This window comes from Mytilus edulis, chromosome 1 (genome assembly GCF_963676685.1).
Source record: "Mytilus edulis chromosome 1, xbMytEdul2.2, whole genome shotgun sequence".
Lineage (NCBI taxonomy): Eukaryota > Metazoa > Mollusca > Bivalvia > Mytilida > Mytilidae > Mytilus > Mytilus edulis.
The window spans coordinates 45,909,762-45,930,899 of NC_092344.1; the positions used below are offsets into that span (position 1 = coordinate 45,909,762).

At 33.7% G+C, this 21,138-nt stretch overlaps 1 protein-coding gene across 1 annotated transcript; it reads left to right on the forward strand.

Moving 5' to 3' along the window:
- Nucleotides 1-3,733: 3,733 nt before the first annotated feature.
- On the forward strand, nt 3,734-20,026 carry LOC139483371 (uncharacterized). Its single transcript, XM_071267393.1, has 7 exons — nt 3,734-4,519; nt 11,742-11,867; nt 12,505-12,662; nt 13,728-14,576; nt 14,957-16,402; nt 17,833-18,085; nt 19,020-20,026. The coding sequence occupies exons 1-7, from the start codon at nt 4,264-4,266 to the stop codon at nt 19,838-19,840; spliced, it is 3,909 nt and encodes a 1,302-aa protein (XP_071123494.1). The 5' UTR covers nt 3,734-4,263; the 3' UTR covers nt 19,841-20,026.
- Nucleotides 20,027-21,138: the final 1,112 nt, after the last annotated feature.

The window sequence follows — 21,138 nt, forward strand, 5'->3', positions numbered from 1 at the left end:
AAGATAATAAACCAAGAGTTTCAAATTGTGAATTTGAAATCATCCCGTCGTAAATTTTACGGACGCCATCACGAGTTGGTTGACCGTTATGGAATTACCGGTTCACATGTGATACCGGATATGTTCCTTATGTCATAACTACAATACCCTTCTCTTTTCACGAATGTGACCTACCGAATTAGATTATTTACCGGATTTGTTATTACATAAGCAACACGACGGGTGCCACATGTGGATCAGGATCTCCTTACCCTTCCGGTGCACCTGAGATCACCCCAAGTTTCTGGTGGGGTTCGTGCTGCTAAGTTTTAGTTTTCTTTGTTGTGTCTTCTGTACTATTATTTGTCTGTTTGTCTTTATATGTTAGCCATGGCGGTGTCAGTTTATTATCAATCTATAAGTTTGACCTTCCCTCTTGTATCTTTCGTCCCCCTTTTGTCACTATTTTTTGGAATGTTTACGCTTCTTGATCTATGAATGTGCAAAATTGATAAGTAAGATAGCCTTTCATCTCGCATAGTAGCTCTTTAATAGCCTTTGATACGGCGCATTGTGCTGAAGGAGAACTCACTTGATGCCAAAGAGACAGGCATCTAGTAAGCTTTGCTCGATTATGACTTTTGAACAGCGTTATACTACTGTTGTCTTTATTGTTACAAAATGTAGCAGAACTGTTAGAATGGATTAAATGTTCAGATATAAATACTTATTCGTTGTATTTAGTCTTTTTTTGTTTCTGTGGTCGTTGACTATTTATCATGTTCCGTCTTAGTTTCCATCAAACAAACTCGTCAATAAATTTTTGTCTGTCCCCATGATCTGCACGGAAGGTTCAAATATTCAGTTGGTAGTCTCGTCGGTTAAGTTTTAGAACTTTCAAAGAATAAGGTTCTCACCGAAGAATCAATCGTCCTCTTTGAGTACACGACTTGTTATTTTCGTAACTAAGTGATAAAGAAAAAACAAGTAAAGGACACTCTCCAAATTTATATTCGACAACGTCTTTAAGTGGATGTTTCTGTCGGTACATCTGACGTACAGCTCGACTCGGAATGCTTGAAAAATCTCTAACTATTCGTCAATTTGTATTGCTTATTGTCCATCAAGCAAACTCGTCAGTAAATGCTTATCTGTCCCCATGATCTGCCCAGAAGGTTAGAATATTGAGTTGATAGTCTGGTTGGTTAAGGTTTAGATATTTCAAGGTATAAGGTTCTCATCGAAGATTCTATCATCCTTCTTGATTACACGACTTGTTATTTTCGTAACTAAGTGATCAAGAAACCGAGTAAAGGGACACTCTCCAATATTCGAAAGAGTCATCAAGTGGATGTTTCTATCCGTGCATCTGACGTACAGCTCGTCTCGGGAAAGCTTGGAGAAAGTATAATGATTTTTTTAAACAGGGCTGTCATACATTTTGGACTGAACGCTCATTTTCTAATCTTTGAACTTCTATTCAAGCATTCGGCACTACGTCTAACAATGATTAATATCAGGTTTTTAGAAATGATTTGTAAGCCCACAGGAGATGTTCAACTACATGTACCACCATCATCACCGCTATCTTAAAATCAAATTTCAGAATTCTAATATTATATGTTGTGCTGCTTTATCATCTCTTGTATCCTTTAAACACCAATGATTATACAATATGGAAATGCGCTTAGAAAAGCAAATAGGGAGTGGACTCGACTCGACCAGCGGTTCACAAAGTTAGCGTAGCATCCAGTTGTTCTTTTAACGTTTTGGTTTTCTAATAATTCCTCCGAAAAAGCTGAAAGTCGTTCATACTATCGACTTTCTAACAATTTACAAAATTATATATTGTCTTATTGTTTCTTAAAATGTCCTGTACCAAGTCGGGAATATGGCAGTTGTTACATCTAATAATTCGTTTCTATGTATGTGGCATTCTCGTTTTTTTGGGGTTTTTTTTGTTGCACTTCAGTGTTTTCCTCTTCTATATAGTTAATGTGTTTCCTTCGATTTAGTTTGTAACCCGGATTTATTTTCTCTCTGTCAATTTATGACTTTTGAAAAGCGGTATGCTACTGTTGCTTTTATTTAATGTACATGCCTGCTTGGGAATTAGATTAAACATAGTTTTAACATACAATCTTGCCTTTACTAACCTTTCCCGTTTGATCCGGGCCAATTTGCAGATTATTGTCAAACACCCAAAATTATCCAAGATCTTTTCCAGACATTCTGTTCTAGCTTTTCGAAAACCAGCAGGTCTGAAAGACTTATTTCTGAGTGCTGATGTTTCCTCCAACAAAAGCTCCCCAACTGCAGGATAGTGTAAGTCGTGTGGTAACAGACGACATCTGACTTGCCAACAAATACTGAATACTCAATCATTTCCTTACCACTGCATTTGGTCTGTTTATACCATATATTGCAATGTAACTTGCAAAACTCAGAACGTGATTTACCTTCTTCAATGTCGATGTGGCATGGAGTATGTTTGCGAGACAAAACAACCATTCAACAAATGCATTAATGGTCATGCAAGCCCGACCTATCTGTTAGTCGTCATTTAAAAACATTTTGGCACGCCAATGGTGATCTCAAAAACCTTACCATCACTATCATAGACCACAACGAGGGTTGGTCAAGGGCCGAAAGACTTGCTCGAGAAGAATTTTCGATAAGAAAATTAAGGACAGTTTCCACAAAGGGCATTGTTAAAAAACACAGATAGAGCATATATACTCTAAATTACAGTATAACAATGTTAATTCCGCAAATATGCGAAAACAAATTGTTGTTCTCCCCTCGCCGGGATTCGAACTCGTGCTATGGGGATATCGACAGAGACGACATCGTCTGTACTGTTCACAGCGCTTAAGACCACTCGGACACCTAGACTGAACTTAAAATTGATCTGTTGGTGGGCCATTGATACCTTTCTCGTCAGAACAATCTAGAGTTGTAACACAGTACATCGAGTTATAAGGCATCAACTAAATTATGTATCGCAAAGGATCGTAAGATGCAGTCACAGAATGTATTGCAATTAAAATGTTACTTTAAACAAGGTACAGCTCTACGATAGATCAATCGATCCATTTGACCAGTGAAGGTGATACACTACTGAAAACACATATTTTTTTAATAATTACTTTAAATAACAGCACAACAATATTTAAATCTGCAAATTTGCGGAATCAAAGTTTTTTTCTTCCCGCGACTGGATCATGTGGATGCGAACTCATGCTATTGTGTATCCAGCGCTCATATTTGGTTGTGGAACTATAAATTTAAGAAACTAAAGGTGTGGGTTTTATTTCTGTTTTTTTTTTCTTCTTCTTCTCCTGAAGTTTTTTAAAATATTTTTTGTTATTTTACAATTATTATGTTTTAAATGCGATAGCCTGCGTCGTTTCAGTTAGCAGGGATTGGGATTAGGTAATGACGAGTGGTATGGAATTTAACATTGTTTAATATTTAGATTATTTTTTCGATTGAGAAAAACGTGTTTGAGCATAACCAGAGACATATATTTTTATATGTCTACTCTCTGGCATAACGTTTGAGTAATTGTAGTAAATTCTATCTTCAATTTTTATTGTGTATTTACTTAACCATTAACATGAGATTTTAAAATACTGAAAGTATGATGATCTGTTATTTGTTTATAATTTGCCATTTAAAAGTATTATTATATACATCACTGAAGCATGTGATGTATTTTTCATCACGTCACGTGTTCTTTGATTGACTGAATGTAGTTTTTATGTCAGTCATGAATGACTACCAACAATACAAAGATGGTTAAAGGAATGTCTACTTTCCCGGGGCTAACGGGACTATATTTGTATGGTCAGTTGTTTATTTACACTGGCTACTTACAATTTAAACCATATTGTCAATTTTTAATACATAATACTTGAATATTTAAAGTGTCTGGTATTTTCCAATTAAGAATAAAATAGTTTTAAATATACATTATCTACCTGTGCAGGTAACATTTTTACCTGTATTAGGCCTCTGTTTACCTTTTGTCACTTTATATTAAATAATTTTAAATATTTGAGACGGATCTCTAACGGTGATATTTCTATCAAATCTTAATTATAAACTGGCGTATCAATTATGTTATTTCAAGTGATAAAGATTAGGATATATACAAGATTATGACAGGATTAGGCGATGACCACTCTGTGTTGACAATGTAATCCAACTAGATAATTATACCTGGCTCAATCACTCTCAAAAGTGTTGTTTAATTTCGTCAAGTTATGAACAAGTGGAGATATGATTTCGTGTGTGGTTATATTAGTGTTATTCACTTCCATTCAGTTGTGTTCGAGTTACGAGCAATGTTTTGCAAAACCTCTACAGAAAAACCCGGATGCTGAGGCTAGATTTTCGGTCATTTTAAGTTTGAGACAAACATCTGGGGATGAAGAATGTCAAGACATTGCTACCTCTGCCTTAATGACTGTTGTTGCAATAGATTGGGCAGTGTCTAGATTAAATAATGTGACATTGGTACCAGGAGTTAAATTTGGTAAGTTCGTCTATCTTAAATAACAGCTCGTAATTTGTGCCATGGTTGAATTGATATCAACAATCCGGATCTTAATTTAGCAATTGGGAAATAGGTCGCGTAAATTGAAACTAAAACTCATATGTAGAAAACAAAAAAACGAACTCCAAATAAATTCAAAAACGGAAAGACCCTTATCAAATGTCAAAATCAAGATCTCAAAATAAAATACAATTTTCTTATTCCTTCCTGACATGGTACAGGCATTTCCTTGTGTTTAAAGGGGATCCACGCGTTTGTTGAAAATAACTCTCTCTATCTCTCAATTTAATGCACATGCATTACATGATAAGGGGAAGAGCATTTTAATTATAGGGGTGGGGTTCAGGACCGGTTAGAACCGAGATTGAATATATTTACATACGATTGGGTGAAAATTAACTATCTGCAACTCAAAACGTAGGTCTGGAAACACAATTTTTAATGTATCCAAAGTGAGAAAAACATAAGCATTCGTAGCAAAATAAATTATCACCCAAAATAATAACTGATCCTCCCCTTATCAAAATGAATAAAGAAATTATCAAACAATTCAATCAATTATCAAGATAAAATTTTATTTCAATTCTGTACTTGCATGTAATTTAACACTCCAAATGAGTGTCTTTTCCTAAACAATATCTTTTTTTTCGATCAGCATATTTCATTACACTCCCGCTTTAAGTGATGAATTAGGAGTGTTTATTGATCTATAAAATTGAGAAAGGAAATGGTGAATATGTCAAAGCGACAACCACCCGACCATAGAGCAAACAACAGCCGAAGGCAACCAATGGGTCTTCAATGTAGCGAGAATTCCCGCACCCGTAGGTGTCCTTGAGCTGGCCCCTAAAATATGCATAATAGTACAGTGATAATGGACGTCATACTAAACTCCGAATTATACACAAGAAACTAAAATTTAAAATCATACAAGACTAACAAAGGCCAGAGGCTCCTGACTTGGGACAGGCGCAAAATTGCGGCGGGGTTAAACATGTTTATGAGATCTCAACCCTCCCCCTATACCTCTAGCCAATGTAGAAAAGTAAAAGAATAACAATACGCACATTAAAATTCAGTTCAAGAGAAGTCCGAGTCTGATGTCAAAAGATGTAACAAAAGAAAATAAATAAAATGACAATAATACATAAATAACAACAGACTACTTTAGTCTAGCAGTTAACTGACATGCCAGCTCCAGACCTCAATTAAACTGATTGAAAGATTATGTCTTCATCATATGAATATCAGGTACAATCCCTCCCGTTAGGGGTTTAGTATCATACTATCATAAAATATATGTATGTCTGTTATACTGTTCATTTGCTCAATATTCTGCTCTTTGTATCCGCAACTCCATTTAAATGGGTTTAATGATTCATAAAAAATCTGATGTTTTATTACCTAGAATGTTGTACATCTTCTTTTTGTTTGTTTGTATATCTTTCTATGATTTGATAAGGGTATATATCATTAGGGTTCCCCAAAGCAAGTAGCACATACATATCAGGAATCATCAGAAACGGTATACAGTGCAAAGGCTAAACGATTACGCCCATTATAGCAGGACAGTTTACCACATATCAAATTATGGGTGCTCATCTTGCCGCAGTGTAAAGCAATATATCCAAAGCCGCTAAGTGTATTTCATTGAAACTTTCTTTGATCCTTTCTTGCATAATGATGTATTTACATCTGATTTTTGTTTATCCCATTGTTATTTCGTGTTTGTCACAACAAAACATGCTTGGACTTTGCCTTATTTATACAAATAGAATTTCCGGCTTTGAGTTGTAAAACTATGCTCACAGTATTTCTGTTTTGAGACTTTAGCTTTAAATAGAGATTTGTACTATGATTGATTTTTAATCAGACAAATAGTCTAAAAATTTAAAATATGTTTTTGTTTTATCAACATCTAATACAAAATAAAGGGTATTGAGTATCCATCTATGACACAAAATAGGTACATTAAAATTGAGAATGGGGAATTAAAAAAAATGTCAAAAATTCAACAAAAAAACTGACCTAAGAGCAGAAAAAAGCCTTGGGCCACTAATGAGTCTTCAATCGTGACAGCGAGAAAATCCCACACCCGGAGGCGGGCTTCAGCTGGCCCCTAAACACATAATGTACTACATGTACATTGTAGTTCAGTGAAAACGGAAATTACACTAAACTCCGAGATATATAAATGAACTAAATAAAAATGACCTATAGTTGTTAATTACTGTGCCATTTTGGTCTCTTGTGGATAGTAGTCTCATTGGCAATCATACCACATCTTCTTTTTTATATTTACAAAGGCCAGAGACTCCTGACTGAATGGGACAGGCGTAACAATGCACAGCAAAAACACACAAAGTCAATGGAACGTTACTTTTGTTGCTGTTCTTCATTTCAAGGTCACAGTGGGGCCTTCAACACGAAACTAAAGAAACTCAAATCTCATTAGACGGCCCGTTGCACCGGTTTTAGTCTTGATCAACTGTAGAAGATGCGGGGTACACACCAATGAAAAAACATTCCAATAACCAGAAAAATATCTCGAATAGGTTATTTTCTGTTTTTTTCTGGTTGTTGGGTTGTTTTCGCATTAGCCGTGTATCCCACATATTCTTTTATGCATGTATTCACATTCATGCTGTTAAAACTACGTTTATTTTGACTTTTGTTTACTTTGAATTTAAGTGCAGTAAAACGGACACAGAAATAATTGCATATCATGGGATTTAAAGAATCTGCACATTAATCATTTACATGTAGAAAGTTTCATGATATTAATTCCTGTTTATCTTGAAAGCATGTTTAAAAGTTTAAAGTTTTAATAACTTGTGTAAGGTTTGGAAGGTGAAAATGTGTGCAGACGTTTTAGAGATTTAATTGGGGGAATTAGAAGACGAGATATACGAAGAATATTCGTATTACATTGAACTTTTCCCTTATTCAGTCATTAAAATTTCCCCCAGACACAAACAAGGTCATACTTGTTCAAAAGCCAATAAAATGGTCCAATTCATACAAAAACTGTTTTAACATAATACGAACAAGTACCAAAGGCTGTATAAATAACACAAATTATCCCAAATTACTTGTTTCTGGATGACTTATCCTTATGACAAGATATATATCAAGATAATTATAACACAAAGCTTAGCTATCGTTTTATCAAATCGCTTGTACATTTTTTTTAAGAACAAAATTTCAATTTGAACAATAATTGTTCGCATTTTGATTTTATACCGATTTTAAGAGGTGAAGTACTGAATGAGATTCACCTTACATTTTGCTTTCTAAAATTAAAGAATTTGGTTGTATATATCCTTTAAAGATATAAATGTGATTTGTATTAAAAATTGAGACCCGTGTAAATCCGCGTACAAACCAAAATAATATGAATCATTGGAAGTTTTTATTACTATTATCTTGTGAACTAGCGCGTTAAAAACCCGACTTGTCGTGGCGTTTTAGTACAAAGCAAGGTTCATATTCATATAACAATAACGGCATAATCCCGTACAGATATGCATGGAATATTTGCTACTGGACGTTCACATCAATCCATCATCATTTCGATCATCAGCTTCATCATCAATGTTACTTTCATGTATATGTACTTCGAAAAAGTTTTGAATATAAAGTACATGTATACAGTCATAAAACATGAGGAGCAATGCTTTTTTTAACACCCGAAACCGCCGGAAGTCAGTTTTGTCTGAGAATATTGGAATCATAACTAATGAAATTACATAATTAAGAAGGCCACAACAAAATTGAAAATTCAATATACATGTACCAATGGTTGTTATTCTGGATTCCCATGGACTTACTTACAGATGGGGGTGCTTTATAAGTTATCGTCAACTACCAAACTTTGCTGGTATCTGAATTTGTTTCCTACATATAGAATCGCAAATCTTTTTATGTAGCTTTGGATCTCACACTTAAAAGTGTTCGGGAAATGATAAACCCCTCTCTCTTTCTTTTTTATTTTTTTCTACCTTGTCTATCTTCAGGTTATAGCCATACTATATGATATGACCCCGTGTTGGAATTAGAATTTTACACTGAAAAATATTTAGGATTGTATTTCTGATGATTGCTGGTTTTGATCGAATATTAACATATGTGGTAAATTCATTAAAAAAAGATGCCATAATACATTTTTATGTTTATTGGTTATTTAAATTCTACTTATTGCTTGTGGTTGAGAAACATGTGGTTTACCATTGTTTGAGAAAAAAAGGCGAGGAGTATGTATTCAGTTACTGAGTTTTCTTTAAATTCTCCTTGGTAGATATGAAATTACTATACAGATATAGGTTCTGAACTCTTTGATAATTGCCTTTTGAAGAACGCAAGTTTAAGTATTTTGTATTAAAATGCTAAATACAGACAGTTTTCGGTAGCTGGTTATAAGTTCGGAAGGGTTTTTAAGCAAATGTTTCTTTCGGGTCAACGTATAATTTACAACTGTTTTTATCCTGATTTAGAGTAATTTCTCGCAATTTGATTGGCTGACATTGTCCTAATAAATTTCAGTACAATTTTTTATCACGTCAATTGAATTATCTCCCTTATTTATTACGTCAATTGGAATTATCTCCCTTATACCATTGACATAATAAAAAGAAATTTAAAAAATTGAGTTGTTATAGTCATAATATTTTGAATTTTTCACAGTTTTAGATTAAATATCTAAAAGCTATTTGTTGATATTGTCCTAAAATTGAATTTGAATATAATAATATGTAACAAAATCAGGATAAATTCGTTACACAGTGTACAATTGTCCTAACACGGAATTTATCGGGTCAATAAAATTCATATCGGGTTTGGCTTTGCCTCAACCGATATGAATTTTATTGACCCGATAAATTCTCGTATTAGGACAATTGCACACTACATGTAAATAATAGTATGCCACGGCGTCACCGTATATCCTTGTCCGTCCGTCCGTACGGACGTCTGAAAATTGGATTTCGGTCCATAACTTTAAAAGTTTTCTTAACCAAATGGTATACACACCCAACTTATACACAATGCTCATTTAAACCACAAAACATAGATCAAGTTCGAATGTAACGTCTCAGGTTATGCCCATTTATAAAAAGCAGGGCCATCATCTGTGCATATTCTCCATTTAGTTTTCATTTTTCCTTTCTTTTTTGAAAAAAATTGTTGTTCTCCCCTCTCCGCGATTCGAACTCGTGCTATTGGGATATCGATCCAGGACGACATCGTCTGCACTGTTCACAGCGCTTAAGACCACTTGGACACCTAGACTAAACTTAAAATTGATCTTTTGGTGGCCCATTGATACCTTTCCTCGTCAGAAGAATCTAGAGTTGTAACACAGTACATCGAGTTATAAGGTATAAAGATGGAATCTAATGCACATCAGCTAAATTATCTATTGCAAAGGATCGTAAGATGCAGTCACAGAAATAGTTACAATATATGTATTGCGATTAATACGTTACTTTAAACAAGGTACAGCTCTACGACAGATCAATCGATCCATTTGACCAGTGAAGGTGATACACTACTGAAAACACATATTTTTTCATAATTACTTTAAATAACAGCACAACAATGTTTAAATCTGCAAATTTGTTCTTCCCGCGACTGGATACGAACTCATGCTATTGTGTATCCAGCGTTCATATTTGGTTGTGGAACTATAAATTTAAGAAACTAAAGGTGTGGGTTTTATTTCTGAGTCTGAAAATTGGATTTCGGTCCATAACTTAAGTTTTCTTAACCAAATGGTATACACACCCAACTTATACACAATGCTCATTTATACCACAAAACACAGATCAAGTTCGAATGTACTGTTCTCAGGTTATGCCCATTTATAACGTAATAAAAAGCAGGGTCATCATCTGTGCATATTATCCATTTAGTTTTCATTTTTCCTTTCTTTTTTGATAATCACAATTGTAATATGTTCATGCTCATGACAGTCGAAAACTTCCTCTCCATGCGATCTAAATAAAATAAAAACGTCAATACGTTCGGTTACTTTAACAAATCACCACTATTTGTTTGATTTTCTTAAGGTTTTTTATAAACTTTCTGTGGAACAACATGCTGTTTAAAATATACGTGCAAATACAGATTGATTTACTTTTATATATTCAGAAAAAATGCATTAGAATCGTTTTCTACATTGACATTTTAAAGGTTAAATGTTTACAGTCAGAAGTTCTTTCCTGCATTATAAAATAGAGAATGGAAATGGGGAATGGGGAATGTGTCAAAGAGACAACAACCCGACCAAAGACCAGAAAACATTTCTTACACTGTATCATTGCTTTATGTCAACTGCTAAGTTTTCGATTTGAACGATTCATTCATTTTCACGGAGAACTTCAATATAGAAAGAAACGCCACTGTACGAACAAATCGGTTTTAAGTTTGGTCTGTCCATGTTAAAATTGGAAAGGCAAATATATTTACAAGAAAGATTATCCAAGGGGGATTCAACTATTTGCTTATCAATTATCGTTCGGGTCGTTTTAATTGTCACACTCTACGGTTTCTAGATTACATGTATACATGTTTGAATAAAACATTCCTTTAATATTTGACGACTTAATTCCAGAAGATTCAATCAGGGGCCTGAATTTCGAAAGTATCCAAGGATAGACATGTCTTATGACAGAGTTTTATTACTTGTATGGGACCACCCTAAGATTCTTATTAGGTTCTAAATCAAAGCTGCCTTTAATTGGTCCCTAATGAGGGTTGTCTCAGGACAAAGAAAATAACGCTTTATTACATGTACATGTACTTATCTTTAAAACTAAACCGTTATATATAATTTCATAGTAAAATTTCACCCAAAACTCGTTTTGCCTTCAGGCTATTCTCTTTGCATGTTACATATAAAGCAAAACGAAAACCCTGTTTTATGCTTTTTGTTTTTTCTTTGTTATTATTTACAATATATATATACTAATGTAGATCTGATTCGTAACTTCCATCCCGAGCGGGGCATATATATAGCATATACATAGCGTCCTTGCAAAAAACGTGGCAAACATTGAGGAATTCTATTTGGTAGGAAGATAATTTTTTGTCACCAGTTTTCAAGCTAAAACAGCATTTTTTTAAAATATCAAAGACTGGTTTTTGTGTATTTGTACACTATTGGGGTTTCTATTTATACGTTTTTTATTTTCTTTTTTATCAGGATATGACTTATACGATGACTGTGGTAATGAGCGGTACAGCATGTATAGTGTACTGGATGCCATGGATTACTATTTCCCGCCAGATCTGAGATCCTGCACAGGAAATAGTTCTACATATTATCTAGGTATTATGACATAACTTCTATTCTTGCATATATATTTTTTAATTTTATCATTAATTCATTATTCTAGAATGGCTGGTAGCAACTTTTATTTTAAAACAAAATTATTACATAATATTAAGTTTATGTTATTGTAACATAACCATAGTGTTTGCGAAGTGTTTTAGAAATTTTGATAAAGATTTATTTTGAGATTTGTTCCTTTGAATACATATCGATATATATTTCTTGTCACAACATTTAAAAAGTGGACAAATAATTGAGTCTACGATACTGATATTCGAAAACTGATTAAAAGTCCTTTAAATAGGATATTTCATTGGTAATGAAAATACATACACGTTTAAAAAGCACACATAGTCATATACTTAGATGCCAAGTATTGTCGCTGTGTCTTCATTGTGAATGTCTGCTTAAATGTAAAAATATCTTTTTTCATTAACGCAGGCACTACAAATAAAACCGATTGATTTGGTGCTTCCTGCTTTATGTCTAGAGTAAACATATTTGAACATATACAGGACGACAATATGTATGAAATACTTGCCACTGGACGTTAAGGAATTGACATACACAAGTATTGTCCAAACTTACGCATACGTCTCTATCAACATTAATGACTATTGTTGTTTAATTACAGGTATTCTTGGTCCCTCACGCAGTCAAAATACGCAAAAAGTTTTAGAAATGGTAGAAAATATGGACATTCCTGTAGTAAGTCCATCATCAACGTCTCCTGATTTACGCAACAGTCCTAACTTCTTCCGAACGGTTCCTTCGGATGATGACCAAGTTCGCGTAAGTATTTTTTATTTTAATGTAGCTAGTGATATCTTATATTGACAATGCCTGTTAATAATAACAATAATAGTTTAGTTGTTATAATGATAGTAATTCAGTTTTCGAAAGAAAAAAAATAAGGGATTAACATGAATTGAGCCTACAAATTGTGTTATTTGACTATCGTATAAGTATAAGGATAGGTAACGTGGTATGATTGCCAATGAGACAACTGTCCACTAGAGTTCGAATAAAATGGATATAAGCAATAAGCTAACCGTAAGACCTTCGGCAATGAGAAAACCTATACCGCATGAAAACGTGAAAACTAAGGCCCTGATTTATAATACAATTTAGAAAGAAAAAAAACATTTATAACAGATAAGAACAAATGACAACCATTGAACTACATGATTCTAACTGGAAACAGGCACATACATGTACATAATTTGGCAGGGTTAAACAGGTATGTGTGTGTGTGCTAGATCCTCCCCTCAATCTGTGACAGTGGTGTAGGGTATTCTTCTACCACTGCCTGTTTGTGGGCGAAAAAGATACAAAAAGTGCACTGAAGATCATTGATTTACCACCCGTTACAAAACTTGCATGGAACAATTCCATATCAATTATAACATTTCTTATGCGCACGTGTTTAAGCAAAAGGGTAGCTTTTTATTTTAATATATTTTCTTCATTCTGAACAAACAATTGAAAAAACTAAATACCAGTAACTTTTCATTTTTGAAATTCGAGTGTAGGGATAGCAATTGAAAGAAGTACAGTAAACACGGGAATTGGACGCAAGGAGGAAATGCTGTGGTAACATACTGTGTTACTTCTCTTCTTTTTACTCAATCAAAACAAATATAATGTCTGTTTCTGTTGTTACCTACTCCCTTCAGCAAGAAAAACTGACCGCCTCTGAATAACACAAAAGTGCTGAAAGTAGCGTTACTATAATGGTTTTCTTTTACAAATTGTGACTTGGATGGAGAGTTGTCTCATTGGCACTCATACCACATCTTCTTATATCTATTAAACACCAATCAATCAATCAATATATTGTTATCATGTTTCTTGTAGGTGTTTGTTGACTTGATGGAACAGCACAACTGGAACTATGTAGTAGCAATGCACACGGACGATAATTACGGTCGGTATGGAGTAACGAACATTGTCAAGCTCGCAAAAATTCGCAATATTTGCGTAAATGTCATACCTGGATTCAAAACCACAGAAACATTTGATGACACATCATTCAGAGACAGCATACTTCAGAAATTATTACAACATGTTGAAAACACAACAGACGATACATTAGGTGTACTGTATTTTGGTCAAAGAAACGTTATTCAGCAACTTCTTAGTAAAATGCAGCTAACAGCCAATATTAAAGCAAAATTAAAGAATATAAAATGGATTATGTCTGAATCAATAGGTACTCGTGTTATGGTATTATCTGGAGCACCAGATGTTACGAACGAGGCTATGACTGTTTCTATGTCAACATTAGATGTCCCAGAAGTTCTTGAACATGCAAATAACATTCGGTCGTCTGCGTCAACGTCAGATGATATTTCTTCGCTCATAAAGAATTTTGGACCCATTTCCGGTGATGATTGGAAGGACTTTATTGTATCTATTTTAGATAGCGTTTTTGCTGTAACCACTTCTTTGAAAACGGCATTCGATACAAGATGTACCGGTTATAAAGTTATCTGCGAAGGTTTTGAGGATTATTACAATTCCAAAAAGTTAGAAACGATGAATAACACAATAGTGAACTACACTGCTTTAGGTCCAGATATTTCTCCAACGGAATTTATTAACAAACGCAGAGTTGTTACATTTAATAGCTTCGGTGACCTGGTTCCCGATTCAAAGACCCCACTTTACGACATCAATATGTACAAAAACTCACAACTTTTGAGGGTAAGTTCTAATATGTAATATAACAGATTTTCATTTGAAAACCATTACAAATACATGACGAAGAAACACAGATCAAACTGAAAACAGCGAAGTTCTAGAAATAAACACAAATTTGAAACACGTGCACTGTCGAGGTATCATGTTTCTACCCAATTATACTAAAACCAGGATCGTGATTTATTATTATTTTAAATCATATTTAGTCAAGTTTATCGGTTTGCAAACCGTAGAGTTAACTAGTATTACCACACAAACGTTAACATCAACGTTAAACGTGTATAGAAAATCTTGCATCCAACTTTTGTATCTGTATTCATTAGTCTTATAATCTAAAGCTAATGCTTTGATTCGCATTTAACTCATTAAACTTTATTTTGTAGGTAGGGTCATATGTTAATAGTTCTCTGAGCATTAATTCTGATTTTCCAAGCGGATTTCCTTCTTCAAAATGTCAAAAAGGATGTGAATTGTGTGTAGAGACGCCAAATATAGCATACGAATTTATTGAAGGCGATGTCTATATTCTAGGATTATTTTCCCTTCACCGGTTATCGGACGATCCTTTTGGTTGTGGCGAGTTTAGAAATTTGTCATTTGATGTTCTTTCAGTTGAAGCTTTTTTAAATAGCATTAAAGAATCTCAATCGGAAACTAATATAAAATTTGGAGCAATAGTCTTTGATGATTGTTACAGTTCAAGCAGAGCATCGATGATTATTAGTGATCTCTTTACTGGTAAGCTAAAAATACCATCTGAAACAAACCCCATAGATCCAGCTAAAATTGTTGGCGTTGTGGGTCCTTTTCCAAGCGGCGTCACTGTTCCCGTCACTTTTATGTTTTCTAGTATTGCTCTTCCGTCAATTTCATACGCATCAACGTCACCGGATCTTGACGACAAAGACATAAATTTTCCGTACTTTTTAAGAACAGTTCCGAGTGATGTAGATCAAGCACATGCAATGGTTGAGGTTCTTAATGCTATGGGTTGGCAATCAGTTGGTATAGTTTATGTAAATAGCAATTATGGAAGCAAAGGAAAAGATGCTTTTAAACGTGTGGCAAATGCCTCTGGTATTTGTATCGTAGGAGAAATAACAGTGCAACAAGAAGATACTGCACTGTGGAATTTTGAAATTCAGAACGGTCTGAAATCCATTATGAACAAAGGAACGAATCTGTTTATATACTTTGGAACAGAAGGGCGAATGGTTGATATTTTGTCTCATATAAGAGACATTGAAAAAATTGAAAAAACGGGTGCTAAATATATTTTTATCGGAAGCGACGATTGGGCTGACAGTAGAAATATAAAGAACATGTTTGGAGAAATGATCGAAGGTTCAATTTCCTTCAAGATAAAAACGAGAGCTACAAATACAAACTTTGTTCAAAACCTAATTAAGAAGACTTCTTCCTTAGACACAGCGAGTTACTGGTATAAGAAATTTTTTCGAAATTATTTTCAATGTTATTTCGAAGACGATTTCGTTAAAACATTTCCCAAACCATGTTCTGAAAATATAACAATAACAGATACAAATGGCATAATGGCTGATGGAAGAGTTTCACATTGTATATTAGCTGTTAAAGCATTGACTAAAGGTATTGCAATAGCCAAACCAGAATTATGCCAAGGAGAGGCCGAATTTCCTTGTGCAAACTATAATAGGAATATCGACTTTGTTCGGAATAAAATAGCAGAAGTTACAATATTGGACGATAATCAGATATCTTTTAACGTCTTTGATAAAAACAGAAATGGCGATGTTGGTTTCCAGATTCTTCAAATAAGAAAAGATGGAGATGAATATGTATATGCAGAGGTAACTATCATATTCACAGTGTTTATTTTAAGATTATGATTTGTAAATCAGTTTCTTATACTAGTACCGGTATCAAAATTGCACTTTTCTTTTTCATGGACCAAATGGGATATGTTGGGTTTGGTTTGGTTTGGTTTGGTTTTTTTTTTTTTTTTGGGGGGGGGTCATTGTTTAAAACGTTCTGGTAATTCCACATGACATTACATTAGACGTGTTATGTATTTCTTACACCAGGAATATATTTCCTTAACAGTTGTATTTGGCAAAACCGTTCGGGTTTTTGACCCTCAATGCTCTTCAACTTCGTACTTGAAATTTATTTGTTCTTTTTTTAATTTTTCTATTCGATTTAAATTCTGGTACCTTTTCTAAATGCTATCGAACTTTTACATAGTGAATGACGGGTAAATATGAGCTACATTTTTAACATTTGAAGTAGCTGAAGAGAGACAAAACTTAATATAATAATTTTGAGTTTAAAATATTATTGATACAGGTCAAACGCATTTTTAAGTTTGAAAACTGAATCAAAATCAGTATGCAAAATTGTTTCGGACTTTTCAAATAATAATTTTCTATTTGGTCAAGCAAACTAGAACAGCTCATAATATAAAAAAGATGTAAAAAATATATATTAACTGAATGGTTATATGAAATATAATATGTTTCCCCTTCATACATTTTACAATATTGCTTTATCGTCGTGCAATGTTTCTTAATATTCAATTTATATAGTGTTATGAAGATCATGACTTTCGGTTCGTATCACAAGTTTAGTATTTTAAATTTACGTTAAAATGATTTTTTGCTGAATGACACGGAACAAAACATTTCTCTCAATGCCAAGGTCGAGGTAAAACTCGACGAACTTTAAACTATGAAAATTCATTAAAAAAGCATTAATTGCACAGAAGGATAAATTTATATGTATGGTCACAGAAAATAAACAAAGAAAACAATGATTTAGAGTTACATATACAAAAAAAACCTACATTACTGAAATCTAATTTATTTATTTGACTAACTGTAACAATAAAAATAATGCGATGTGGTATGATTGCCAATGAGACAACTATCCACCAAAGTTCAAATAAAGTGGACGTAAGCAGTTTTTGGCAACCGTACGGCCTTCAGTATTAAGTAAAATCCATACCGTATAGTCGACTATAAAAGGCACAGACTGGAAAAATTTGAAGCAATTCAAACGAGAAAACTAACGGCCTTATTTATAACAAAACAATTTATGATATACAAATATGTGGTGTAGTTAAACATGTTTATTGGCACTCAACACTCCCTACAACAGTGGTGTAACAGCGCAACTTAAGAACAAACTATACTTGAAGAATCCGTTGAAAATGTTCTGTTATACTATTCACTGGTGATTTTTTTCTCTTGTTAATGCTTGTTTTATAATGTTTAAATTTTAGGTTGGTTCCTATGACAACGACAATTTGATGATTAAATCCGAAAATGTAAGAACGGTAATAGGAGACAAACTGTCAGTTGCCGAATGTAAAGCAAATCCAGGTCTTGCAATTCCAGATCTATCATCTTCGTCACCAGAACAGGAAGACTTCCGATTGGCGGACATTGTAGTGATAGCTCTACTCGGGTCTCTTTGTGTTGTTCTGGTTATTGTAATTGTTGCTGTCGTATATTGTTTTTGGAGGAAGACAACAGGTAAGATTTAATACTAGAGTTTGTAAAACCCGAACAATTCAGTCGTTATATTCCGCTGATCTACGATTACTACGTTATCGTAAGATGAAGAGACATATTACGGGGAGGGACTATACTATTCGGGTTAGTGTATGGACATGACTTTGTCTTTATCTGAAACAAATCTAGATTAGTAAACTGGAAAGATGAAATTTAATTTATTGACAATATCAATCAAAAATTTACGATACGACATTGTATTTAGAAAATTCTATTTTTAAGGTTGTTTCAGCATTTTCGAATAAAGTAGATATGGTATGATTGCAAATGAGACAACTCTTCATCCATGTCACAATTTATAAAAGTAAAACATTATCTATAGGTCAAAGTACGGCCTTCAACACGGAGCCTTGACTCACACAAAACAGCAAGCAATAAATGGCCCCATAAATGACTAATGTTAAGCCATTCCAACAGGAAAACCAACTGTCTAACCTATATGAAAAACGAGAAACGAGAAACACGTTTGAACCACACCAACAAATCGACAACCACTAAACTTACTTATTTTCTGACTTAGGACAGGTGCCATGATATTTGCTTTTATCTGAATTGTAGCAATATATAAAGCTGTCTATATATTATCATTTTATCATTTTAAGGGTATAGACTATTGGTTGCGAACTTGGTGTTCCTATGTTCTTTTATTCACACAAATAAAAAACCAAGTACTAAAAATATGTATGGACTGTGTGGTAGCAACATATATCATTGTATGTAGATCTTCATCAAAACACTATTGAGATAGTATAAAGTAAATTAGCTAGAACAAAACAAATACATTTATTATCCTTCCAGTAGTCTTATGCTTAACGTGTAACTTACCTGTGGTGAATAACATTTGCTCTGTTCATTCTAATAATCAATTTCTCATATTCGTCTCTGTTTTTTTCAGGTCTCCACAAAATGCTTGAAGAAACGAAAGCCAGAATTACAAACTACAACGAGATAGGAACGCCGGCAAAAAAACAGAAACAAAAACATTCTGGAAAGAAAAACGGAGATATTGTTTGTTTTGACAACCCTGTGTTTTCTAATGGCGGTATCGTTCCTTTAGAACCGCCTGGTCAACACTATCTTCCATTACACGAGTCTGGACAAGTTCGAAGTGCTCATAGATATGACGGAAACCGTCTTGATTTATTAAATCAGACGACTCCAAAGCAATCAGTATCTGCCAGTAATCAATCACTTCTGGAAACAACTCGTCCAGATTTACCTCCAAGGAATATCCCCGACACAAGAATAGTATCCAAATCCGAAAGTGATATTCATAATTCTTATCCCGTGATCAAACCAAAAATGGGAAATTACTTTGCATTAAGCAATCAACCACGCATGGGAACTGCGATTCAGACGACTCCAACTGATTCTCTACACTCACAGGGAAGTGTATTTGGTTCCCCTCGCCATCCAGTTGCTACAACTCCAGACGATGAAAATCCAGAAATCATATTACTACAAACCAAAACTCATATTCCTCCGTCCCAAAGCCTGCCTTCCTCGCCTCGATCGCCATATGAAAAACATAAAATATCACAATCAAACCAAGAAAATCGAACTCGATCTCCATCGTCACCTGTATCTCATAATAATTCAATTCATTCACAATTTTCTGGTGAAACCCTACATATGACTGGGAACTTGTCTCCAGAGCGACGAAAAAGACTGAAAAGTTTCTCATCCGAAGAACCACAGAAAATATCACGTGTCTAAAATTCTCATATGTATATATATAATATACCACATGACTTGATATTACTAGTAATCGGCATTTACATTCCAGATCTTACTGTTAACCTTGAGAATAGTTGGGTTCTATTTATACATTAGAATATTTTACAATATGTTATGTTACTACTATTATTATTATTGATACAAAATATAACTTGGAAAAAAGAATTTCAATTTTGTGTATTTATGAAGTCTCTATGTGAAAAGGGGGATAGATGGTAACAGAATGTAAATTCCAAACATTTCATACACATCAAAACTTTCTCCTTTCTGAAGGTCTTGTTAAAATGAAACGCTGACTAATTTGTTCGCGTTATATTGTTTGCAAACGGAAACAACTTTTAATAAAAAAAAAAACAGTGCGTTTCCTTTTGATACAGACCTTCGTGGATAGTTATGAAACTTAGACAGAAGCTGAACTTCAATATCAAGAAATAGCGTCTAAAGTAAAGTTTTTCTAAAAAAAATCCAGTCACCATTTCACGTAAGTCACCGACAGCAACAATCATAGGCGAGACGCGGAACCCCTTACGTTTTTATTATTGAACGGGAGCAAAATTTGGTGTAAGAATTTTAGGTTTTACAAAATTCTTTGTGAAGATTTGAAATCGAAACCTTAAAAAAATTGGAACGCAGATACATGTAAATTAGATACTATCATGGAGTAATTTTTTGTTAAGACCATCCAAATCTCCTGCCGACAAACTACTTTACTTTAAGTTAGTAACTGATATAGACGGTATAATTCTACTGATAAAAATATTGTATAGATAGATAGATAGATAGTTTATTAACGTCTCACCATTAATATACACAATACAATATTTACATATATCATAAAACATAAATATATATTAATGCCATTCTTAAAAGAATTATGAGAGACAAAAAGTAAAATTTCATCAAACAATAAAAGGACTTTATAAAACTATGTACATGCACTTATTCAAATTTCTTAAACAAATTACAAAAATTTAACAGCCTAAAAAAATTTATCGATATAAAAAACGTCTCCTTCTGTCTAAAATAGATTTGCAGGTTTTGGCACATTTGTAAATAACATTAACGTTTTGGCATCCCAACACAAAAGACAGTTTCTCACGGTTCGTCAACATGTTAAAGTTCTCATCTACACTGTTTATATATTCATAAAGTTCGTTCCTTAAATCGTCATAAAGTAGACATTCAATTAGTACATGTTCCTCAGTTTCAGTTATAGTTTCACACATAAAGCAAGTCCGTTCATGCATTGGTAAACGTTCGAAGCGCCCGGTTTCGAT